Here is a 27,717-nt window from a genome sequence, read left to right as displayed (position 1 = left end):
ATCTCACATGTGGTGCCATTATGAAACTTTTATTTGTTGGACTAACAGATATATCGCCCCGCTGCTAATTTTTTAATCTAATAATTCAATTTTAGTGTTCACATCAAAATACTTCCATCCTTTTCTGTCCAAATCAAGTATTTTTCCCGATTCCTACCCTTAACATTTGAGTGTTTCTCATGGTGTGTCTTGAGGGCCAGAAAATACAGCAATTGCCTTCAGCTTAGTTACTTTATTTTTTTACTAATTTTGACATTTATTTTTGCAGGCTTTGGCACTTTAAATTTCATTCCATTCCAGCAGGCACGTTTAGTCTTCATTTCATTGTTTTTTTCCGCATTTTGACAGTGTTTTTCTTTTGTTTCTACAATTTTGGCATTTTATTTTAATGCCGGCACTGCTAAGGGAGATGCATATGCACCTTAATAACAATGAAAACTTTAAATTAGCTTAGGTCACAAATGCCAAAGCAAATGTTTCATGCGTAATTTTTCCTAAGGGCATCATAAAATGCAAATAAAGTTAAGGGTAGCTGTTTTGAATGATCCTCCTAACAAAAAAAAATTGTGTTAAGCTTGCTGCTATGATATTTGTCACAAAACTCAATGATAATTGATCGCAGTAAAGAATTGATACACGAGAAAGAAATGAAAAAAGGAATAACAACGCAAGAAAAACAAAAGATATGAAGCTCAAATCTAGCCTCCGAAAGATGAAGAAATTGAGAAAAATCTGCTATCAATAATTACAAGGTTTAACAACAAAACCATAACTCTGAACAACAATCAAGCCCCAGACAGCATTAAGCCTGCAATCCTTGCAATAAAAAGCATTAAAATTGCAACTGGATTAAAAAATAATTCCTTAAATTAGTCATTATTTACATCATTATGACATGACATCAGCCAGCTAAACACTTTGTTGCAATATTTAATTGTGATTACCTAATTAACTATTGGCTGGCAATGCCCAAATGGGGGGTATATTTATGAATATAGAATATTGAGGTGTGTGAATACTAAATTTTGAGTTAATATGGACAAAAAGAACTTATTACAAGGAAATTGTTTTCAATGAATGTGCACATTCCTTCTGTAAGAAAAAGGGCACTTCCATGGGCTTATGAATGGCACCAGTATATATCACCTGTTCATGGGTCACCCATAATACACTTCCCTTTCTGGCCAGACCCTTACATCACTTTTCTGAACCCACAGCATTGATGACATCCTCCCTTGGATCAAAGCATTTGCTTAATACTTTCATATCAAAACAAACTTTCTCCATTGAATTCATTTTTCAATTTCAGCACCACCCTTCCCTTCTACATCTATATTCATCTAGAACACTACACATTTTCAACATTAGATCACAAAAAATAAATTACAATGTTATCTTACCAACAAAAATTATCCTTTCTACACAAAATGTCCCACCCCTAAAGCCCTATTAACCAATAATTTGCAATAAAATCCCCACCCCAGACAAGTGCCATAAAAACATAATCCTACGACAAAAATTCAGATATCCAAAGCACCATTAATAATATAAAATCTCAAGTCATAAGATACAACTTGGGGTGTCTTGAGGAAGAGGATGGTAAATTTTCTCCAACACTTCAGTCAATTGCTAAACTGGATGGTTTTTCTCAATTTTCAACAGTTACAATGAAGGGTAAAAAAGGCATTTCAATAAACTTGGTTACTCTTGAAATAGTTGTTCTTTGCCCTTAGATGATGAAATTCATTGTACAACAGATAAATTTAAGATGTCATTTTTCCACGAATATTAAGGGATTGGAATGATGTTGTCTGACCGCGCTGGGGGGAAAATATTTGGGTTAAAATTAGTCTAGAATGTAATCCCACCCTGCCACACACCCAAGCAGTGGCTTGCAGGGTAATGAAAAGAATACAATAACTTACCATCCACATTAACATAAGGTTTCCATCCAAGAATAGCACTTTGGTAGAAACCAAACCAAAGTTCCATGCCTCCAGTCAAGTCATAGGCAGTTCCTTGTGGTGGTGTAAAATAAGATCGTCCAACAGGAACAAACCTATTAATGAAGAAAATAAATGAGTATTTATGCTGCACTAAGCATCTAAATGATAAATTTCCTCCCCATTCCTTATTTTCAATTTAACTGTAGTAATTGGCTAATAACATTCATTAAAACTATCAAGGAAAATGATTTTTATACAGTAAAATTCCTTTATTTGAATGCACATTAGCAGATCATTACATTACTATTACTACCAGTAGCAACATCTCCTGCATTCCTATGAATTGGAGAAAAAATTCTACAGAAATAACTTTGTTTTCTACACTTTTAAAATCTAAACTTCCAGCTCCTTAAAGCTGAACTAAGTCATATTACAGTAAACAATGAAAATGCTTCCCACCCAGAGAAACTGGGTCGTGGCAGCGGAATTGTTCAATGGTATCCATATCTGTTCTTGAGGTGCTTTGTGGAGGGCACTTTGAGTAAGTATGCTGTCCGTCAGATGGGATATTAAGCTGCAGACTCCTTGGCACCTTTCGTTAAGAATAGGCTAATACCAATGCCAGGTTTCTCTACACCCTGCATCCTTTCCTGTCCAACCCTAACGGCACAAATGACCTCAGCTGTCGGTTGCCTCCCCTTAAACTACTAATACTTCATCTTTCTTCACACCCAGGTATAAAAAGTCTTCAATCTATGCCTATCATCCTACTTTAAAAACAATGTTTTAGCACTGTACAAAATCACACTCCATATCAACTATTGCTTCAGTGACCACATTTCTGCGCCGTACATAGCTCCACATCAAAATTTTTATGAGTCTTTTCTTAACATTCTTAGTCAACGTCCCTGTCATCAACTCCCTCCTCCTTGTGAAAGCCTCTTTACCTAGCGCAATTCTTCTCCTTACGTCCTATTACTTTGACCATGTTGGTCCAAAACACTTCCATGACATGTAAACTGTTCTACCTGCTCTAGTTTTTGCCCTCCTATTTTTTAGCCTTTTTCTTTCTGGAAAATCGCATAACCTTTGTTTTATTAATATTGATTCTCATCCCACACCTGTCACACTGAATTTCCAATTCACTCAGCAATGCTTGCAACCCCTTGGCTGACTGGCGAACTAGAGCTTGGTCATCAGCAAACCTAACTGATTTTTACGAATTCCCCGCCCACTTTTATTCCTACCTCCAGTTCTCCCCATGCTGCTTTAATCATTTCCTCCACATATACATTGAACAGCACCAGTGATTATGGGCAAACCTGCCTTACACCTCTTCCTAACGATGCCCATCCAGACTCTCAGTTCCCCACTTGCACCTGAGCAGTCTGAGAAATGTACAGGTAGAGGATTAGCCTCCAGTCCCTCCAATCTATTCCTATTTTCTGCAATATATTAATTAATTTTTCCAATTCATTCTATCAAAAGCCATTTCAAAATGTACGAAACAGGCAAATACTTCCTGATTGTGTTCTATATTCCTCTCGATTAGTAATCTCATTACTGCAGTGTCATCACGTGTACCTCTCCCCTTCCTAAACCCAAACTGATCATCTCCTAAGTAATCATTTTCCCTACTCTCTATCCTTTTGTTGATGATCCTGAGAACAACTTTAGCTGCGTGGGATATCAAACTTATGGTTCTGTAGTCCTCACATCATATAGCATTTTACAGTTTCAGAATAGGATCTAATTCTTATCTCACAAAATATTCTGGCCAGATTCCTTCTTCATACATGCTATGGATTAGTCTATGTAGACTCTTCCTTCTACCTTTTCCCAAAGCTTTTAGTAGTTCTGGAGGAATGTTATCCACCCCGACGGCCCTATTTAGTTTCATCTTCCTTAATGCCCTTTCTATCCCATCATCCAGTATGCCTGGATCTAAGCTATCTTCCTCAACGTCACATTCCTCTTCTATGTCTAACATTGTTGGTATAAGTTCTTTACTATACAGTTCTTCTATTGGCCAACAAGAGAACATTTGTTGTAAAAATGGAAGATTTTATAAAATAGGTGAGAAAATTTGACAAAGTTAAAATTATTGAAGGAATAATTTTCCAAAAGTAAGGTAAGGTAAGACAAACAAGTCATTGGCAAGAGAGAAAAACAATAAGAAATAAACTATAATGATGCAGCAGACAATGAGTGAAACCAAATGATATATCACTTGCATATACTCTGATGAACAGGAATTTTGGATATTTTATTATGGTAGCTATTCCATCAAATTTTGTTTTAAAAAATTGAAAATCATAACAATATCACTAATTTCAGGGATTGTAGGTAGGAATACAAAAATTATCATTAAATTTAGGTGGTCATATTCAAAGGGACAAAAAATGAGGCTACTAAATATACTCATGCATGCAATGCAACAGTATTGCAGTTTCCACGAAAACATTACCTCTGAACTATTATCGCACGATAGCTAATAACCAATAATTATTCTCTAGATATATTTTCAAAGAGCAACAACTGAACTTTAGTACAACAAATAAAAAATGCTTAATTTTAATCAAATTATTGTTTATTATTAATACTTACCGTAATGAAGGAGCACTGCGTAGAATCACATCTACAGCTTGAATCTGTTGCTGAGGCATGTCTATTGATCTACCATGAGTCATGTAATTATTAAGAAGCGACATGTTAATTCTTGTAGCATATTTGATTGTAACTTTAAATTCAATTTCACTTCTTCGTTCTTCATCAGGAATTTTAACAGTTTTTGACATCTATCAATAAATAAATAAATAAATAAATAACATTTTAGCATCTCTAACTCAGATCATATTTTTGGTACATGAAATGGCAGTTGAAATCAATTCCTACTACTGATATAAACAATCATCACTAGTCAACCACAGGAAAGATAATGGGGCACTATTGTTACTTAAGAGTTACTAACATTGTGACATTTTGAAGAAAGAACCAGAATATTGATGAATACATCAAAGAGGAGAGAGCACACCACAATCAAAAGAAAAGCTCAATTGGAGAGCAATCAGAATGCTTTCCATTTTAAAAAATTCATTCCAAAACTATATACGAACAAATTATGAAGGGCATAAAACAGAAAAGGTGTAACAGGATGAGGGAATTAACAATGAATCAAGAAGAATCGAGGAATACAGTAAACCAATCTAAGGATTGAAATACTGTCGATTAAAAAAGCTGAACAATGAAAACAACCAGAAACATTCATTCAATCAGCAAGGCAACAGAAAAATAAAACCTTTCAAGCAACATGCAGCCAGACCAAGGCAAAAGATAACCCACTGAATTAACCCCTTTAATGGGTAGGATGGCTTTAGATGGGCACCCGCAGTGGAACCGAAATGAGAAGAGCGTCCATAGATGCGCCACTCAAAATTATTTTTCTCTCTCTGGGGAATGCGTCTATAGACGCAGTCTTTCGGATGTAGGTTGTGCATGGTCTGCCATTTATTAAAAATTTTTTCAACTTGATGGTGTTAGCAGTAGATGCAGAGGAGTTCTTTACCTTTGTGAAAGTTTTATAGTCTTTTCGAAACAAAGGGACCCTTTATATTACTTTTTCTATCAAATAACCTTGGTCACTTTTCTTACAGCAGTGGATTTAGTTTTGATGTGTATATTTGGTAGATGGATGTGTTTTTGTTGTGTACCTTAGAGTTCCTTTATTCAAACAGCTACGGACGTACTTCGAGCGTTTGAATTTTCTTTGATTTCCTCTCTTATTTACGTGGACATTAGAGCCTTGAGCCTTTCGTGTTGACTACTAAATTATTCGAAATTTCAAATCTTCCGTGTGGCAGATAGACGTGTGTTACCTATTACTAGGTGCTCCTAACTTGTGATACCCTGGTCTTGAATTATTTGACCCTGGATGTGCTCTTCATTCACAGCATCCATCATCGCACCTTCTGCAGGGAGTAGTTTTTGAGTTATGGAAACCTTTTAGTTAGTGTGTTATTATTTCATCTAACTTTCCATCTGTGTATAGCTTATAGTTAATAGAACTCTTATTTTTTTGCTTCTTTCATAGAATTTGGTGGCTAGAAGGAAAATCATTTGAATTACTGTTTGGATCTTATTTATCGATTACTAAACAAATGCTGAGGAACAATTTCCAAAGTGCGGAGAAAGAGTTGTAAATTAGACCCAGTATTGTGATTATCAGGTAGGGATGTATAGCGTGTTAGTCACATAAGCAGTGGAGGGTAAAAATTTACTGCTGCAAAAAGTGCAACTTTGCACTCGGAGCATCTCTGTGCTTCCACACGTACCATACTCAAGTGCAGTACTAGGATAGAAATGAAAGTGTATACATAGTGTAAATAAACATTAGAACAAACAACATTCATAGGGGCTCAATAGTGAAGAAATTTCCGTATTGGTAAGGATCCATTTTTTTCAACTTAATTGTATGAAAAAAGAATGAAATAAGCAAATTATCATTAAAATATTGTTTATGTTAATAGACAATGAGCAAAAAATTTTTTTTTTAATTTCCCTCAATAACAATATATTCCAATTAAAAATAAATTTTTTATCCACAGAGTAAAAACCCCACCAGGTGAGTGACTGATAAAAAATTTGACCCCATTAAAGAGGTTCAAGATCTTCAAGATATCCTATTCCTTGGTAGGCATCATGATGTCTTCTTCTTTTGTTAAATGTTTCGCAGTAAAAAAAGACTTCCCATTAAGATCCACGGGGGAAGCAGCAAGTGTATCAACATAAACAAAAGGGAATACATAAGGAATTAGAAGACCCTACTATAGGCTGAAAAATTAGTAAATCTGAAGATGGAAATAAAGAAAAATAATACGAATGTCAAAGGGCAGAGTCAGGTGAGATAGGAAGGACATGGTGAGATGCGAAGTGTAGGGATTACTCTTTTTATTCAGGTGTTAAGAAAGGAAAAGTTGGGGTAGAAATTGTGGTTGGCAAGAGAATAGGAATAATAGTGCAGAAAGCACTATAAATAAACGAAAGGCTAGTGTCACTGAGGTTGGAATGCAGTTGAATAGCTTGCTCAAAACACAAGCGTACATGCCCACATCAACATATGTGGAGGAATATCAGAGATATGTAAGTAAGAGTACATAGCAAACGTTCTGGAGGATGAAGTTGACTGCTATAATATAGCTACGAGTGATTGGAATACTGTTGTGAAAGAGAAAGAAAAAGGAGGGTGGTGGGCAGGTTTGGTCTAGGTGATACAAAGGAAAGAGGTAATGGGACTGATTGAATTTTGACAGGAAACTTTCATATGTCACACAGTTCAACAACCATCAAAGGGGATATAAATGGATTTCACCAGAGAAGCGAGCTTGGTACCAAAAACTCTATATTTTAACATGTTGTGTACTGGGGTATTAAAATGGGTTTTAACCCTCCATTTCGGTGGAGTTTTAAAGTAGGGTTTTAACTCTTTAACCTGATGGTTGTAGTAGAGATTCCTGGTGAGGTATTGTCTTCATTGGTGGTGATCTTATTGAAGTCACTTTCACTAATCGAGAGAGGAGTGGATTTTCTATTTCTGACCTTCACTAAAATATCGGAATCACTTCTGCTCTCGTTGCTCTCTACGTCATTCTCTAATGGCACATCTGACAAGTCATTGGCGCACAGATCTAATAAAATTGCTTCCTTGCAAAAACTACCTTTTCTATGAGATGCCATTATATGGAATATTCCTTAAAAATATTTTTAAAAAATACGGGTTGAGAAAACCCTCTTGCAAGACAAGCTTAACACCAAAATCACAATCCACCGGCATTCGAGGTAACAAACTGCTCAAGACACACGGAGAAGGAACTGACTGGAGCCATAAAATAACTAAGGACAATTCATTATTGGCCCCCTCTTCACTTTCAAGATGAATGTTTATGTGGATGGAGTTGAGAGTTCATTCCATTAGATGGGAGTAGAATTCGCTGGCGAGGAAATGGTCCTTGAGGCAATAGAGATAAGGTCCCGGGCCAATACCTCAGCTAGGGCCATGTGGATAAACATTCAACAAATAATGAGGCAAGACATTGGGATACCCAAGGAAGAGATGAAAAAATATTGCCTCCAAAATGAAGAGGGACGACAAATAAATCTAAAGCTGTTGAAGCTGAAGTTGCATGGCATTACAGAAAAAACCATCAGGGACTTTAGTAGAGTAAAACAGCTTATACTATCAAAATTACTTAACGAAATAAAAAATTAAGTTGCGACGGTTCTTATTAAATAATGAAAAGCAAATGAAAAATTACCACCAAACATGTAAATAATGTTGATTTTAAGTTTAAAACAATGCTCCAAAATGATGAGAATTCGCGTTATCTGTCAGAAACGGTTGGGATTTAAATAACAAGAATTCTGATCATCCATGCACAACGAGTCAAAGAGGATGGGTATTGTAATACTGCAAAGAAATCAAAGGATTTATCAGGTACTGACATCTCTAATGACCACGTGTTACTAATGACTGAGAAGAGAATAACATTTTGGAAAATTGAAAAGCCAAAAGAAGAGAGGAAATAGAATCTCGAAAAAGTAGAGGAAAGAGAATATGAAAATGTAGGAGAGGTATGGGAAAAATAAAAATGACAAGAAGAGTAGAAAAGAAAATTGGATAGTATGATGGAAAAAGAGTAAAGAAACCTTGGTTATCAACAGAAATATTGATGGAAATGGATGGAAAAAATATATAAAACTAGAATAGGGGACTTAGTAGGGTAGAAAAGAAAAAATGTGCAGGAAATGAACAATGATTGAGGAAAGCAAACATAAAGCTAAGGAAATATGGCTTGAACAGAAATATTATGACATTAAGGATATGGAAAGAATGGTATACGGTGAAATCTTGCACAATGGGCATATTTCTTTCTGCAATCTTTTTTTTAAAGTAAAACATCTGTTTAGTGATACAATTTTCTGAACATAAATTAATGTAAAATATAATAATAATAATAATCTTTATTTGCCCAGAAGACACTGACACAGTGTAATAGATACATCAGATAAGTGTATAGGACACGTCATATGTACATATAGATGTTAAACAATGATGAAATTCAGAAAAGCATGACACAATAATAAATTTTTTGCATAAAATATATTCCATATTCAGTATGGTTATTTTTTCTCCATGAATTCCATTACAGAATAAAACTGTTCTTTCCTTTAAAATGATATTAATTTCTTTTTGAACAGGACTGGATCCTTTACGTACTTAAAATCGTAAGGGAGCCTGTTCAGTGCAAGGAGGCCCATTGATTTAGGCCCCAGGGATGTATTTAAAGTCCTGCAATAAGTTTGATGCAGGTCTCTGCAGGCCCTGGTTTGGTGGCAATGAACGTTGTCATTTGTCATATAATTGGATAAATTACTTTTAGCGAAAATGCATACGACATAAATGTAAATACATGGAACAGTCAGAATATTTAACCTTTTGAAGAAGGAAAGACAAGGTGCATTGTAGGGAGCATTGCATATTAATCGTATTAAACATTTTTGAGCTTTAAAAATTGAATCAGAATGAGGGGAAGAACCCCAGAACAGATTACTATAGATAATTAAAGAATAAAATTCTCCGTAATAAATTGAAAGTAAGATATCAAGGCTTACAGATTTCCTAATACTTCTAATAAGAAAGCAAATGGAATTTAACCTGCTACGAAGATTGCATATGTGTTCATCCCATGATAAATTTTTATTTATAACAACTCCCAAAAACTTGGATCTAGAAATTTGAGGTACACACGTTCCCCCTAGGTCAATGGCCAATGAAGCAGGGGCTTTATTTTTATTAGAGAAGTATATGAGTCCAGACTTGTCAGGGTTGAGTTTCAGAGAATTTTGTGAACACCATTCACAAAGAAGTTCGGAAACTCTAGCTGCTGTCAAGGTCAAGTTGTTTAACGATGGTGCTGATACAATTACGTTAGTGTCATCAGCATATAAAATTGGCTAAATAATGCGTTCCATGCCAAAAAAAATTATATACAAGATTTTTTCAAAGAAAATTATATGAGGCACACTCATAATGTAAGGACCGTTTGGTCACAGGAAAAATATTCTCATGTGAAACATTTTATTGGCACTTTTAGTTAGCTACAAACCTACCTCACTTCTCTACATAATCGCCTCTCACTTGTAAGCATTTTCATGAATCGATCGCATGCACTCTTTGAAACAGCGCAGTCCATATTCACAAATGCTGCTACGATAGCAGTGCGTAGAGATGTGATGTTAGGGTGCTTTGTCTTATTGGTAACTTTTCTGACTATGCTGCAAACATAATAGTCGAGGGGGTTCAAGTCCAGGCTATTCGGGGGCCAGAACTCCTTTGACCAGAACATGTCAATGTTATCTGAGAGCCAGTTTTGGACTAAATGACTCATACGAGCTGGTGCACCGTCCTGTTGAAAGATGTCTTGTCTACTCGAGGCCACAGTTACAATCCACAGCAACACAACATTCATCAAAATTTGTAAATTCACAAAAATTTGCAAAATCCCTCTGAAATCAGCGCCTCCTCAAATGAGGTTTCCTTGCCATGTTAGCGAAACCTTCCCCAGACTTTTCTGAAGCATTATACTTTGCCACAACATCGTAAACAGTTGATCTGGAGCACCCAAAGAATCGAACTATTTCAATAGGCAAACGCCCAGCTTTAACACTTTCAATAATAGTGGCTCTTAAATTTTACTTTGAACTTGTACGTAACACCTCGGCCATTTTGAGGTTAGGACTTTTTACCAGATGCTTATAGCTTTCAAGAACGCCAATCGCAACCTACAGCAGAACTACGATATGGCAGGATATTCAAATTTTGAAATTTGCCCAAAAAATAACCGCCACACCCTGCATACCTGAAGGGTGGGGGAGGAGGTTGAGCAGAGAGTTGGAGGGAAAGTGATGGTAAAAGAAGTTGAAGAACGTTTGGTGTAGATGGGGGGTAAAAGAAATGGAAGTATAGCCTGCGGTGCCAATCATTGGCTGTTCATGGGCATTTGTTTGGGACAGGGTTGCCCCTTGTGGGGAGCATAGTACATGGAAGAATACAGGGGAACTGTTAAGTAAAAGTAAAATAAGAGCAGGTGCAGGAAAAAAGTAAACATTATACAAAGCAAACTCTCCATTATCTGCACTTAAGGTAGCATGACATGGCATAGATAATTGATAAACACAACACCGTAATATGTGGAAAATATGGTTGTGATATAAACAGAAATGTAGACATACACGGACACACTCCTTTTCCATTCCTTGCGATTACTTCATGGTTTTCAGAAACAGAAATGAAATTTTTTCAGTTTTTCACCCATTTTTAAGAGGGTGAAATTATAGTTTCACAAGAACACAGCTCATTCATTAGAATCAATTCAGGTGAATAACAGAACACATTTTCCTCAGAAAGCTAAACCAATCATGTAGCCAGGAAAAATCAAATGACACAAATACATATTCATCATCCAAATAAAATAATGCGGCGTAGGGCAGCGCTGCTATGAACTTATTTGTAGCATGGCAAACTTATGTATTTGCCAGTCTTAAAGGAGAATATCAAATTTTCAGGGGTGGTGAATGTGGGGTAAACAATAATGGGAAAGCATATTTAGTACAAAACTGAAACATTAAATACTATAGCCAACCTTTTCATGTGCAAAATAAAAAACTTTTAAGTAAGCCCGGGTCTTGTCTTATACAATGACTTATTATTATAGACTTGTACTGTAAAAAGTGGATAGGCCCATCAGGCATGAAGCCCTTGATGTATCTCGTACTTCACTTACCTCATTTCCAAAATCCAGAAATCCTGCACTGAACAAGTTTTTGCGGCCATCAAAAGCTGGGAATCGCTTTGGATAGCATTGCCTCTGAATTTCTACCATAACTGGCCTGAAATATTGCAAAAAAAAACACTTTTAGCTCAACTACATCCATTATTCGGTTCCTACTGAACACTTTTAGTACTACTATGTAAAAGACATGATCATTTCCCTAGAGAAAATGTTTTTTATGGTACACCACTTCCTCAGCTGAAGTGTTGAAGTCCAGAAAGAGTGGAATGACCAGATAAAATTTTTCACATGCACCACATTAAACTGATAGCACTGTAGGTTATGAAATTCACTCGCAAGTTATCACTAAGGTTTGAAAATATAAGGGTTGTCTGAAATGTTTCCCATGTCAACATAAAAATGGAGCACTTTTCACAACCTAAGTTGGGGAATGTGTCGGTACATGCATTCAAAGGCGCAAACCAAAATTTAACACAATCCTATTTTGGTTGGAAACTCGTTTGAATAAGTTGTTCTTTGGGTTTTTGGAAAATGAGTAAAATTGAGCATCAAGCTGTTATTAAACATTTCTTTTTGAAAGACAATTGGCCCACACAAATCAAAGACAAGTTAGACGCTGTGTACAGGGACTCTGGAGCATCATATAGGACCATGAAATTTTGAGCACGTAACACCTTGGCTGATGATGAGGTACAGCCAAAAACTGCAATAAGCACCAGCAATATAAAAAAAACTGACAACATGATATTAGACTGTTGAATTAATGTTAGAGAGATAGCAGAGGCTATGGCCATATGGAAAGAACACGTTTGTTAAATATTATATTATACTATATTATTATTAAAAATACACATATCCTGATAGACAGTGTCAGGTGGCACACAAGTCCCAAATAATCCCAAAAGATAATAGATAAAATCAGACTTCAAAACACAAATCTCTTCGACAAAACAAGCGAATCCCCATCCCATTTACAACCATTAATCAGCAAGAAGAAAAGATAAATTAAAACAAATTAAGCTATTATATATAATACAATACACCACAAATATTACATCAAATTATTACATATATACCTTACATCTATTCTTAAAAGTATACTCTGTTTGGAAAGGGCTCGAATATTTTTGCAGGTAAGGTATTCCAATCAACAATTGTTCTATTTAGAAAAGAAAATTTTTTTAAATTTGTTCTCTGTGCCTGGCATTTTACCTCAAATTTATGATCATTTCTGCCTATAAAATTTGGGTTCCCCGCCTCTTTCCTAAGATCTGCCCAAGCTTTCTCCCCCTTCAGAATGCGGAACATTCCACAAAGTCTGCTTCCTCCCTACTATATATTGATTGACTGATGTGTAGGCTATCCGCACATTAGGTGCTGCATTTGCCCACTTGAACCAAAAATTCATGCGATTAACATTTCCAAGGCCCACACGATTCAAAGACAAGTTAGAGTTGAGTGGAGATTAAGCAAAAGGAGTCAATTTTTTGGGTCGATTCAAAACTGTAGATGATACATGGATTCACCCCTACACTCCTTAGATTAAAGAACAGTCATTATAGTTGACTGCAAAGGGTAAACCTGCTTCAAAAAGGCAAAAATCATTCCATTCACCAAGTCATAGAAATGTGTTCATCGATTAACTTCGCAAAAGTAAAACAATAACGAAAGACAATTACATCATTTATAGACAAGCTGAAAGCAGAAATTGTAATAACAAATGCATTTGACAAAGATAGTGCTTTTCTCAATCAGGAGAATACATACATGCGCTCATACTTCAGCGGTTGCCATGGGTAAAATTCACAAATTGCACTTCCAATTGGTTGACTACTCACCATATTCACCACATCTCTCTGGCTCTATCTTAATGGCTTTTTCCTAACACCCAAGTTTTGCTTGGAGGACAGTAATTTTTCACCGGATGATGAGGTCATCACAAATGTAAACGCCTACTTTGCGGAGAAAGAAGTCTCAAATACTCTATGGAAGGGTTATAAAAGAGCATCACTGGAAAAAGTGTATCAACTTTAAGGATTTCGAAAAATAACTTTGAAGAAAAATATCTTGTTTATTTGTTGGATCGGAAAAATTTCCGACTACCCCTGTAGCCTCATTATTTAAAATGCAGATATTTTCAAACATATCAAGGATATGTCATAACCTCTGAAGGTCGAGAGTTCTTCGGCTTTTTAGTGTCATATTTAATTCTTTAAGTTATGAGCATTATGGGTCGACCTACCGGATTTATACTGGTCTTCAAATTAACATTAGGTTAATGCACTTAGAGAATGACAAACATTTACCTTACATTATAAGAGAACTAGGTAATACTACCTGATCTTGGATACCACACTTTCTCTGCTATAATGATAGAAAAATACCACAGGCCTTTTAAGAGGGGCTATCGGAGTGGTTGGAATTAAAAAAAACCTGCAGAGCAGATTTAATAGTTTAATAAAAACAAGAGTATACCAGTACTTTAAAGAGTCTCAATAACTTGATGCTGAATAATAAATTCTAGTCTACATGATGCAATTTTCAACAATTTCACTTCACATGTGTGCATACATGCATTAAAAAAATAACATATCCAGCAGGGCTTCAATTCCATAATGGACTATCATTCATTCATATTTAAAGATTTTCCCTACATTGTTACTTAATGGAAAATATCAATTCAACGATTAAAGTAGGGCCATGCATTTAACAAAGTATTTGATAGTGCTTCTCTTTAAGTTTTCCTCAAAACATCTAAGTGCAAGGAATTTTTAAAATTATCTTGTTTACTGCCATTTTTAGCAGCTTTCCAGTTTTAATGACTAAGTATACTAACCTCATGAACTTCTTAGGCTTGTCTGGACTTATATCCACATCATAATGAATTATTTCTTTCACATTGATTTTTAATGGGAGATGATTTGTTTCAACAGTGAATTTGCAAATGGCTGCTGTACCGCAAGATTTCCTAGGTGGTGGTGCTAGACCTGAGCTATGCTTTTCACTTAATTTCTTCAAAACAGCTTCTGTAGATTCCTGTTTTTTTATGGCAATATTTAACTTAGCCATGCTCTCTGGAAGTTGTTCTGGCACAGAATGTGATGGACTTGGTTCATGAGATTGGGGAGGAGTTGGACGTGATGGAACAGATAGATCTGGGAGCTCTGAAAGCAAACAAGGATAGCAAAATTTTAACACTGGTTATCAAATGGTTGCGTAAGTTTTCGCTGCGGTGGTTTGAAGTAATCTGGTTTCACTGCGTCGTTGTTTGATTCAGACAACAGTTTCGCCGAAGTTGCATTCGGCGTCTTCAGGCCGAAGATGAGGGACTAGGAATTTTGCCACCCTTATATAGGTGGTCCCGTCTAGTGACTGCTCACTGATTGGTCGGTTCCCGGAGAACTCTCTTCCACGCGTTGTGGAGATGGTAGCCTTCATCTCTGTTAATGTTCTCCGGGTTTTTTACGATCTCAATTGCTTCCCTAATTAACTGTGTGTAGTATCTACTCTCCTTGGCTAATATGTTTGCTTTTTGGAATGAGATCTCGTGACCCGGTTCACTCCATTGGTGTTCCGAAATGGCCGACAGGTGAAACTGCTTTTTTATTGTTGCCCAGAGGTGTTCCTTCATCCGAACTTTCAATGAGCGGCATGTTTCCCCGATGCAGGCTTTCCCACATGAACAGGGTACTTGGTAGACCCCTTCGTATAGGTCTTACGGAATTTGGTCCTTCGGTCCAGGGAGAGCGTCCGCTATTTTCTTGGTGCAGTTAAATCTTGTCACCACATCATGTTTTTTTAAGACTCTGGCTATCTTCTGGGATGTTCCGGATACGTAGGGAATAGTAGCGTATGCGTTTGGGTCCGGTTCCGTCTGCTTGATGGACTTCTCCCAATCCTGTCTTCGCCTTTCTTCCCTGGTGGTCCTTTTAAGGACCATATCGTTCCAATAGCCATTTTGCTGCAATACTTTCAGGAGATGTTTCTTTTCCGTTGGCAAAGAATCGGTGTCAGAAATTTCAGAGGCTCGGTGAACTAGTGTGTCTAGATAATACCCACGGTTAATTAGGGAAGCAATTGAGATCGTAAAAAACCTGGAGAACATTAACAGAGATGAGGGCTACCATCTCCACAACGCGTGGAAGAGAGCTCTCCGGGAACCGACCAATCAGCGAGCAGCCACTAGACGGGACCACCTATATAAGGATGGCAAAATTCCGAGGCCCTCATCTTCGACCTGAAGACACCGAATGCAACTTCGGCGAAACTGTTGTCTGAATCAAACAACGACGCGGTGAAACCCGACAGTGCAGAATACTGGTTATCAAATATTCATTTCCATATTTTGATTCAAAAATGAGGTACACATTACCACAAAGCCCCATGCATGTACAACCCAACCACAGTAAAATGGAACCTTGCCTAACAAGCATACTACCTTGATCAAAAATTTCCCGGAATTTATTCAGAAAATTAAAAATACAAGTTTATTCATCTAAATCTATATTGTCCCCTTCAAAGTAATCCCCATCGACTGCAACACACTTATGCCAGCGCTTGATCCAATCCTCGAAACATTTTTTATATTCGGTTTTCGGTATGTCCATCAGTGCTTCCTGCGATTTTTCCATTACTTCCTCTCGGCTGCTAAAACGCGTTCCCCGTAATGGTTTTTTAACTCGATTGAACAGAAAGAAGTCACAGGGAGCCAAATCAGGTGAATTCGGTGGCTGTTGGATGGTATTTGTTGCATTTTTCGTCAAAAAATTACGAATAATGATAGCACTGTGCGACGGTGCGTTATCATGGTGCAAAATCCACGAGTTTTCTGCCCACATTTCTGGTCTCTTTCGGCGAATTGCTTCACGCAAACGTCTCATAACGCCCAAATAATACTCTTTGTTTACTGTCTGGCCTTCTGGCAAAAATTCATGATGCACTACACCGTTGTAATCCATGAAAACCGTCAGCATTGCCTTCTTTTTTGACTGAAAACGACGTGGTTTTTTTGGTCTCGGCTCATTTGGTGAACGCCATTCACTTGCCTGATGTCTGGATTGCGTGTCGTACTCATAAACCCACGTCTCGTCTCCAGTAATGATCCTTTTGATGAATGTGGGATCGGATTCAGCCTCGCAAATCATGTCTTTTGCGACGTCAACACGGTCTCTTTTTTGCATGAAATTGAGGTCTTTTGGCATGCTACACGACGGAAACCCAAATCATTAACCACAATGTCTTGGGCGGATCCATGGGCAATGTTCAAGTCCTCCGCTATTTCTCTGATGGTTAATTTGCGGTTATTGACCAACATTTCTTTTACTTTATCAATTTTTTCACCGACTTTCGATGTCGATGGTCTGCCACTGCGTTCATCATCTTCGATTGACTCACGACCACTTCTGAACCGCTCGTGCCACTGGTAAACGACCACTGGTAAACGAACGATGGGAGCGCCACACGGTGGTTATTCCGGGAACTTTTTGATCAAGGTAGTAATTCATTCCAGAATCTTACTCGTAAAGCAAAACACTGGTTAAATGAAACAATTTTTCCCATGAATCTGCGTAAAATAAAATAATGCATTCCATGGCAAAAGAGAAATAAAAAATTATACATGGCTTATTGAAAGAAAATTATACAGGAATATGTATATGCAGCAAACTCTCAATTGTTCGCCTGTGGATTGATTCTACTCTCCCTTCCCAGCACCTCAAAATTTTGACAAAATTACAATCTCAAATAAACCACACTTCACAGCTCATTAGATACTTTTTTTACTCCAAATGAACTTTTAACATTTGCTGCATCTTATGGGCAAATGGTGAATGGATATAAGGTCGAACTTTTTACCTGATTTTCCAGAAAAATACTTACTTCTAAGTACTTTTTCCGGCATCAGACATAAAAAATTGTTACCTTTATTATAAATTTCAATTATATCAATATTTTGAGCCAGTAATTAAATAAAATTATGCAATAGAGTAATAATATTTCCTTGAAAGTACATCCTAAAAGATTCCCATATAAATCGTAAATGTATAATAAGTAGCACACTTGGTTTCATCTCACAAGTGGTACTGCAGTGAAATTTAATATGCATTGGGCTAACAGGGATGTCATACATACATTGCATCTCTCCCAATAAACTTGGAGTCTACAGGCATTCAACCTTCAGTTCTACTATAGCACAAAAACTGCTACCTTAATATAAAGGAAAAATTTATTTAGTACCAACTCATGACATCACACCTAGAAGAAGAATGAAACAGCTTTCAATTTCTAGTGTTTGTGATTTAAAATTCCTGGAGGAAAGTTAAAAGTAAGACTATCATTAAGTAATAAGAGAAATTAGTAATTTACTAGATAGAAGTGAAGACGAGATTGTGCACGAGAAAAGTGACAACCCCATTAAAAATAACAGCAGAAATGATTTAGCAGCTGTGATGATGAATTTCTGGGATTCTACAAAGAAAAAACATGTAAATATCTGCTGATTATTTAATGTAACAATGCCATATCCTTTGTATTAAGTTTTACCATTAAAATACTTTGATCCTTTTCTTTTTTATTAAAGAACTTTTCATAAATTCTCACCTGACAACTCACAGTGAGCCCATGTAAATGGAATTGCAGTCCATGCAATTGAGTTTATAAATCCTGCTTTGTTGCATTATGTAAATTTTGTCTTTGGCTTAACTCATCATGTTTTTCAAGAAGTCTGTGTTGTAAAATGCTGTCTTGACTTTGTTCTTGGAGAGAATTTGTTTTATCCCGAGTGAAATAAGACCATGAAATGCAATTCTTCACTATCTGTTCTAATCAGGATTAGATATATGGTGTATAGCTTTCTGGGCTATCTGCATTTGTTTTCTGTTGTATATGTTGTCAATCATTTTTTCCCTCCACCCATTGCAGACTGCAATTTGTTTAACAATACGGAGAATTTTATTAAAAATTTTAAGTGTTGGGAAGAGAGAATAGCATGGACTGAAAAACGTCCTATTAAATAACAAAATTTACTGATGAAAAATGGCAACAATGCATTTCACACACTTCTACAGAAAAGCATCTGCACGTCTGAATGCTTGGTTGATTATTGGAATAAATCATTAAGATGGGCATTCTTTAGACAGCTTACCAAAATTGTAGTCTATATTTTTAAAATGTTTTCTTAGTTTTCCATTTCCAATAACTTTCTTGAATTTTTCTGTTAATCCTGCCTCCAACAGCCTTAACACATACCTTGTTGAGGTGATGCCATCCCTTGTCCTCTTCCTCTCCCCCATGCTGTTTCTCCTCCTCCCCTTCCTCCACCTCGTCCTTCTCCTCTTCCTCCACCTCGTCCTTCTCCTCTTCCTCCACCTCGTCCTTCTCCTCTTCCTCCACCTCGTCCTTCTCCTCTTCCTCCACCTCGTCCTTCTCCTCTTCCTCCACCTCGTCCTTCTCCTCTTCCTCCACCTCGTCCTTCTCCTCTTCCTCCACCTTCTCCTCTTCCTCCACCTTCTCCTCTTCCTCCTCTCCCCATTCCTTCTCCTCTCCCCATTCCTTCTCCTCTCCCCATTCCTTCTCCTCTCCCCATTCCTTCTCCTCTCCCCATTCCTTCTCCTCTCCCCATTCCTTCTCCTCTCCCTATTCCTTCTCCTCTCCTTACTCCTCTTCCTCTTTCCCAGGGATTTCCTCTACCTCGGCCTTGAACTGCCTGTAGTTCAGGGAAATCAGGAATTGGTGCAGTGCCGCCAGTTTGCATTTGTGGTGGTTCACCTCTTCCTACACCAGGTGCTTGCCTTTTACCCTCTTGTCCTGGCAGTGATGAATCACTAAATCCACTGGTAGAAGGTTGAGGATCACGCTGATCGCCTCTGCCATCACGTTTTTCTGTTTGCGGTCTTGGATCTGCTGAGGGATTAACTTGAGCAGATGGTGCTGGTGCAGAGGCATCTTTACTAGCTGCCTCATCTTGTTTACCTGCCTTAGACTTTTTTTTACCTTTCCCCATACCCTGAAAAATGGAAAATATTATTAGGATCACATTTTGGAAAGAGTGAACAAAGTAAAACTGAATTCAAGCCACTATGATACAGCACAATTTCAATGCCTACAGAAATAATATTTCAAGCTTATTGGTTGATACAAGCATGGACAAGAAGGCAGATACATAAACTGAAAGAGATGCATAAAATGTTCAATTATTCCTATGGCTATTGACGTTAGTTTGATTGATTGAAGGGGATTGGGTTGATGCTGGGTTTCTCACCACCCTACTTCCTTTCCCATCCATACCTAATGGTGCAAATGACCTACGCAGTCAGTCAGCTTCCCTATAACTACTTATACTTGAGTAAATGGCAATGGCTATCAACTTATAACATTCTGGCATCATATAATAATATAAAAATCTACTGAACCTAGATGGGCAGGTTACAAAGACATCAGCATGAATTTTCAGTGGCATGGATGGATAAATATTAGTCTTAATACTCAATGCAAGGTTCTGGCAGCAGCTGTGTTTATGTCAGTCACTGTGAATAAGACCAATTTATAAATAATCAATCCACATATAATATCCAATACAATCAAAGGTACCCTCAAGTTCTAAGATACCCCAATTCTTTTTTCAGGACTGGGAGATATCATTCATGCACTAAAATAACAATCACTTAGCGCAATATAAGTGATCCAAATTCAATATAAAGGCATTATTAATGAGAACTTAAGATATAAATTTCATCGACAAAAATTAGAGGTTGATTGTAAAGGTACCATCATTTCATAGAAAGCATTCAAAGATAAAGACAAATTTGGTATAGCTTCAAGGAATATATGTTTAACATTTACAACACACATTAAGGTTTCTCCATGGACAATAAAAACATGGAAGTAATATCAGAGGAGAGTGATATTTACATTTTTCTTCATTATTTAATTTATATTGGTGTGATTCTAAAATTTTATCCACATGTAACTGCAAAAAACATTTGCCCTGAGGTTACTGCACACAACATACAAAGTCTGTTCAAAAAGTATCACGAGTTTTGTGTTTTTTCCAACATTATATATTTATTCATAAATATCTATTTTGTCCCATTCAAAGTAATCCCAATTAGACATTATACACTTGTGCCAATATTTTTTCCGATCTTCTAAGCACTTCAAAAAAGCATTATTTGTGATTTTGTTCAGCTGCTCCTCTGATGCAGTCTTTATCTCGTTAATTGTAACGTAGCATTGTCAATTAATGGGCCTCTTCAGTCTCAGGAACAAGAAAAAGTCACTGGGGGCCAGATCTGGGGAATACAGTGGCTGCTGCATCATTAGTGTGTTGTTTTTGGCCAAAAATTCACGCAAAATTAACGATGTGTGAGCAGGGGAGTCGTCATGGTGCAAAAGCCCATTTTTGCTCTTCCACAAATCCAGGTGTTTGTGGCGGATTGCTTCATGCAAATTGCGCATAACTTGCAGGTAATATTCCTTATTTACTGTTCTAGTCTGTGGCAAGAACTCATGATCCACCAATCGAATGAATGATGTAATCAAAGAAAACTGTAAGCAAAACTTTCTCATTCGACTGAACTTGGCCCGCTTTCTTCCGTCTTGGCTCGTGCTGCAGCTTCCATTGGGATGAGTGAGCATTAGTTTCCATATCATAACCATAAACCCATGATTTGTCACCAGTTATGACCCACTGGAACAAATTTGGGTCATCGGGGACAAATCCAACACCTCATTAGCATTGTTAGGCATTGCTGTTTTTGGTCGAAATTGAGCAATATTGGTACGAATTTCACGGTGACCCTTGTCATGCCCAAATCATTGGTAAAAATCGAATGGCACGAGCCAATCTATATGTTTAGGTCCTCAACAACTTCTCTAATAATGATTCAACGATTGGCCAATACTATTTTCTTCACTTCATCAATGTTTTCGTCTGTTGTTGACGTGCTTGGGTGTCTGGCACACTCTTCATTGTTCACATCTTCTCGGCCCTCTGAGAATATTTTGTACCACCGATAAATGTTGATTTGGTCCAATGTAGCTTCTCCATATGCCACAGTCAACATTCGGGCAGTTAATTTCGTTTCCACACTACATTTGATACAGATTCTTTGATCCATTTTTTGGAACAGGCAAAAATCGAAGACAAGCCAAGATACGTCCAAGCAAAACAGCTATCAACAATTAACTAAACATTCAAAATAGCTGCACTTTTTGGCATAAGTGAGAGGCATACGCACCAACATAATGCCACAAAAAAGTCAAAAATGCACATCCTGCAGAAATTCAAAATTCTCGATACTTATTGAACAGACCTCGTACACCCCTAAGTGGTGGAGGGGCAGGGGCAGTGGCTACCTTTTAAGCGGGGGATAATAGAGTGTATAAGAGCAGTCCTGGACTGGTATTTCTTGGATTTGGCTTTACTTGTGGCTTGCATTTTTTTAAGGTAAAAAAAATGTTGTATGAAAAATTCTTTGGCAAAGTATAGATTTGCAGCTAGTGTCACCTTAGAGTAGACCCTTGCTGGTCATAACTATATGGGGTAGGGGTCGTTGGATTAAGGCAAATCCACATTAACTAAGGCTTTGACAGACACCTGTTGAGCATTTCTTTAATCTCGTGCACAATGGCAATTAACTTTTAACTTCATATAATGGATTAGAGTTTCACACACACAACCAAATATCAAAAGCCTCCTATCTATGCTGATGATAGTCTGTTCTCCTCCACCCCTTCACATATACATAGAGAATAGAAAATAGGTTATCAAAATGTTCCTTTGAAGTGTATTGTCATATGAAACTAAGACATGGACAAAAAGGAAAGTGGAAAGAAAAAATCTGGAGGCAATGTGAGTTTGGAGGAAACTGAAAACAACAAGATCAGTACAAAGAAAATGTAATAAAGGTTTACAAAAAGAGAAAATAATAGATCTATATTAAGAACTATATGACAAAGTAGGGCAAAACTTACTGAATATGTACTAAGGCATTAGTTATTATTAACATTTTCTAATGAAAACACTATTTTTACAAAATGAAATTAACCAAAAAGGCATGCGGAAAAAATTATTGAATTACTTTTGGTTTGCATAACTATCTGTCTGCCTCTGTTAAGTCACTTTTGTAGAAAAGTCTGTTCTCATAGAAAACATACAACTTTGAAAAATTCTTGAAATGTTAATTTGAAAACAGACTTCTCAAATATTATCCACAGAATAATTACAGCATGAGAAATTGCTAGTATACTATGAATGCTCATACTAATATGGTAGAGAGAGACATTTTATTTTAATAAAGACTAAAATTTGTGGAATCTTACACCCAAACCAAAATCCAGATTATGTATGTACAATGCAGTGGTCTCAAGATAGCGCCTGGCAGCAGTAGTAGCTTTCGGGAGGCCGACCGACATTATGGTAATTTGCGCAATTATGGATTAATTGGAAAGGAGGAAGGGTGGAGAGAAACTTGGCATTGGCATACTCTCACTAAGAGGTGCCAAGGGGTCCACGGCTAAACGCCCCATCCATGGGACGACGTATTCACTTGCAGTGCCCTTCACAAATCATCTCTAGTAGATATCGGGATACCACTGAAAAAATTTGCCGTCTCCAGGATTCGAAAACTCTGGGTGCGAATCCAATATGCACATATTAGCCACCATCTTGATCCCCAGGTTCCCTAGCGTAAAGGTGTACTGGAACTATTACTAATTTATTTCCATTTTATAAATCATTAGACACATACTGTGCTATACTTTATTTGCATTTATTAATGATCAATCAACGAATATTAGTAGTTTTTTCCAACATTTCCTCGACCGTTCTAAGTTCCTATACACAAAAAATCTAAACCTTTTTAAGCTAAATCTTTTTCTAGTTTTTTCCAACATTTCCTCGACCGTTCTAAGTTCCTATACAAAAAAAATCTAAACTTTTTAAGCTAAATCTTTTTCAACTCATTTCAGTTTTTCGTAAGGGCAGCAGCTGTAATTGTCACCAATACACTAGTTTACAAAGTTATGGTTTTTTTTTTAGCTTTGAACGAGAATCATATTTTGTCATGACGAGGAATTGCATCATCCCAACCATCCCCTTCACCTGTCTTAACTGCAAGAACGGGTGAATTATCTTAAAATATTCACACAGTCAATTCATTTAAACATGCGAATATACTGCAAAAAAACTATTTGGAGCGAGACAGTAAATATGAGTAGAAGTGGTTTTAGAGGGAGATAACCGACAACAGAAGAATCATGAAATCGACATTTTCTAAGTCCACTTCTAAGCGTCTAAGCAATAGGCGAAACTATCTCATATGCCAAGTTATCCCTTACTGTAGATTTTACTCCATTGAGACTTCCGCAAACATAAACGAAAGTATCATTTTACCACATATTCTCCAGCAATGATGCAATGCTAGGGAGTATTACACGCCAAGGAAAATTGGGCAGGCCTTAATATTACCTAACCTGATTGCAAACCTGGCCCTAATATTTACATAATTGGCAAATGATCCAGGGCCATATGCCTTCAAATTAAATTAGCCAACGTTTTTTCAATGGCGAAGTTACAGGATGGTCTCACAAAATGGCTGACATAACTTTCTAGATACTTCAAAACAATGACAATGACATTATTTACAATTCAAATATAAAAAAATCAATAATTGGACAAAGTTCATTAACTTTTGCCCAATGAACTTACTTTGAAGGGTATATCACAGATCAATCACTTTTCCTCTAGTGAAGCTAATCACAGTTCACCTATCTGTTGACCACCAAACGATTTTCCGCCTTCGTTCTCCTACGGTTCCGAGATAACCGCATATGCTCACCAACACGTGAGCAACAAAGAAATCAGCAGATATCGCTAAACTAACCGACGCTGCCCCTCATACGATGCTTATTTATATATATTGGACGTCGCAAAGTTGCGCAGCATTGGTCAGAACTTTCAAGACTTACGTTTTTCAAACGCTTAGCACTATGAATCGCCCATTCCCATGTGAAGACCTTTAACTCTGCTTTCTTTGAGACCCTCCGCTCGAAGAGGGAGTTGTTATACAATGGAACAACGACGTAGTTATGTTCTTAGTTGATAGATAGCGCTAACATCACATTACTGCTCCGTGGTTCATATTCTTTCTTGTATAATAATAGGTATTTTAAGCACTGTCTTCCTTAATGTTTCACTTTTTTATTATTTATTAAACTTTCATACCAAAACGAAGCCCCGACATCAGGGGCCCAAAGCTGTTAATTGTTTTCTCCAGGGAAATGCGCTACCGAATCTCCCAAAATAGCTGATTCTCCAAACTACACTCGGTAACTTGTTTTCTCCCGAAACAGAGAAAGTTTATGCTCTCTGATAGCTATGGATCACTGAGATTAAATTCCACATTTTAGGAGTAGTTAGATGAAAGCAATTATGTACGATTCTGGGGAAGACTTATAGGTAATTATCAAATATTTTTCTTGGATTACTGAATGAATCTCTTCGGTACCCGTCAAAATGGTAGGGTGTTGGTGTTGTGTCCATCTTCAACCTGGTTTTTTGCGATTGTAGAAGTTCAATTACGTGTAGAAAAGAATCATACTTTATGCTCAGAGCAGTGAGTAGTTGATGAGTATTGCTAATTGTTGTAAATAACGATCATAATAACTACGGTGTAAAGAAGCATGATTGCATCAGTGTAGGTGAAGTAGGTACTTAAACTTTAATAATTGTTTGTCTTCAAGGAAACCCGGTCGAACGTCTAATTTGGGTTAAATTGTTAGCTTTTTGCAAAAATAAATTGTTATTCTGCATAAAATGTGTACAGGTTGTTTTTGATCGAGGTGCTTTATAGGCATCAACCTAATTCCTTTTTACTTGGAGGTCGGGAGAAAAGCAAACAATAGAGGATGTGCAAGGGTAACTTCTTTAATAGAATATTCTTAAATCTGTGGCAGTAAATAAATAATAGCATTTCGTTGTCCAAGGTTATAAGCTAATTGGTTCTTTGTAAAAATTTTCCACAGATATCATGAAAGGGCTGTATTAAATTATAGTGCCATACGACTGATTTATTGAAATGCGTCAATGACTGTCGTTGCTACTAAGAATTTGAATTTCAAATATCCGTGTAATCGAAATATGATAATAAATGTTTGTGACATCATTTCATTTACTCGTATTTATTGTGTTTTGGGTGAATATTGCACTGATATTAATTGCTCACCATGAAATTTAAATGTATCTTTCCGTAATTAAAGTATTTATAGTATGCATTATACAAATTGTAATCATATGTTTCCATTGACTATGCTTACGAATGGAGGTTAACTAACTAGCTAGGCTGTGGTGAGTGGGGTTTGAATTATTATGAATGAAAAAGTACTTTTAAACATTGAGATTAAGTCTGCTATCTACCCCTTGGAATTCATTATTAACAAGGAATAGTATAGTTAACGGTTCGCGGGAATCCAGGGGTAGAAATTTGGACTTAGGCCGGGTTAGATTCCCGGGCAAAGGTCTGTGCACCCTTGGCTCCACCCATCACCAATGTGATTTTTCGGGAACCAGATTTTCCGGGGAAGCCATAGCCACAGAGAAAGGTACTGGCCCCCCTACCTTGATGTGTGAATTACGCGCACCGTTGAGCTTCGTACTGGGTGAACTCTCACCTATCAAACCGACCTTCGGTTGATTACTGTGGATACGGTTCATTAATATGTTAGAGGTTTTCACTAACTAACAGAAACATACAAAAAAGAAAAAATCACACTTTTTCGAATTTTCGGTTGTACAAGCCACCTTTCTCAACCACCTGGAAATTCTCATGTATACCTACACCTTTTGGAATGCCTACACCAAGTGTTAGTGATGACTAACCCCTGCCTCCAGCAGAACTCAATTGCTTTCTCCCCGCGATCATTCCTCGTGCCTAAACTCCTCACTTAGTTCTCACTTAGTCCCTCACCTCATCACCTTCTCTTACTTGGCCAGCCATCGCACTTCAATCCCCTATAACTCAAATGTTTCCCTGCAGGAAAACATGTGAGTATGTCCTCTAACTGATCATATATCCTATCGACTTCTTCCTCTTTATGATTGCTTGGTGGCATGTATACTTGAACAATAACCAAGTTCGTCGGTTCTACTTTTATCTCTACTAGTAATATTCAATCCGTTGCTTGTTCTATGTTTACTACACTTCTTCCTACTTCCTTTATTCAATATTATTGCAATCCCTCGTTGGGTCTCATCCCCGCCGATGTATACTATTCTATAACCATCTCTACTGTAATCCCCACTATCCTTCCCTCTCACCTTGCATAAACCTGAAATATCTTTGTTTTCTCTTTCCATCTCTCGCTTAATATTTTGTAATTTTCCTGTCCTCAACATTTCCCTAACATTCCCAATTCCTAATCTAACTAATTAGGTCTTCTTCTTCTGCATCTTCCCGTTCTGCTGCCGTTGATTTTGCTTTGCAAGGTTTTTCGTGAGATGAATATATATATATATATATATATATATATATATATATATATATATATATATATATATATATATATATATATATATATATATATATAATTAGGTAATCTACCGGTTAAGGTAGGTTTTTGGATGGAAATAATTACTAATTAAATAATTTGTGACCCCTAGCAAAACACAACATCCTACGTTACATCAGGTCCCTCTTCAGCTCTGAGTACTTTCTTCCTCCATTCATCCCGTCCAACATCCCTATCCTGTTCCTTCCCTTTCCTCTTTTGCCCAACATTCTACTTACTTGTACTTCCTTGTTTCTTTTCTTCTCTGTCCATTTCACCTTCTCCATTCTTCTCCACACCCACATTTCAAAAGCCTCCAGTCTACGTCTATCCTCCTGCTTCAATGACCACGTTTCCGCGCCGTACATAGCTACGCTCCA

The 27,717-nt window shown here is 37.0% G+C and overlaps 1 protein-coding gene across 3 annotated transcripts in view; it reads right to left on the bottom strand.

Moving 5' to 3' along the window:
* Window positions 1–24,825, bottom strand: part of LOC139687112 (protein argonaute-2-like) — a 58,569-nt gene extending 33,744 nt beyond the window's left edge. The window contains exons 1-6 of one of the 3 annotated variants that reach the window (XM_071584229.1): window positions 24,761–24,825; window positions 19,040–19,796; window positions 14,631–14,958; window positions 11,786–11,891; window positions 4,554–4,744; window positions 1,926–2,059 (exon numbers count right to left, since the gene is read on the bottom strand). In XM_071584229.1, coding sequence (XP_071440330.1) covers window positions 1,926–2,059; window positions 4,554–4,744; window positions 11,786–11,891; window positions 14,631–14,958; window positions 19,040–19,793 — 1,513 coding nt within the window. In that variant the 5' untranslated portion in view covers window positions 19,794–19,796; window positions 24,761–24,825. Of the gene's footprint in view, window positions 1–1,925; window positions 2,060–4,553; window positions 4,745–11,785; window positions 11,892–14,630; window positions 14,959–19,039; window positions 19,797–24,265; window positions 24,342–24,500 lie in introns of those variants that run through there. The other 2 variants (XM_071584228.1, XM_071584230.1) reach the window with 2 other exon arrangements.
* Between the last annotated feature and the right edge of the window lie 2,892 nt (window positions 24,826–27,717).

The sequence above is a fragment of the Hetaerina americana genome, unplaced genomic scaffold (genome assembly GCF_022747635.1).
Source record: "Hetaerina americana unplaced genomic scaffold, ioHetAmer1.1.p SCAF_17, whole genome shotgun sequence".
Taxonomy (NCBI): domain Eukaryota; kingdom Metazoa; phylum Arthropoda; class Insecta; order Odonata; family Calopterygidae; genus Hetaerina; species Hetaerina americana.
Note: the sequence above shows the minus strand (reverse complement) of the source record. Positions and strands in the feature narration are given on the sequence as shown.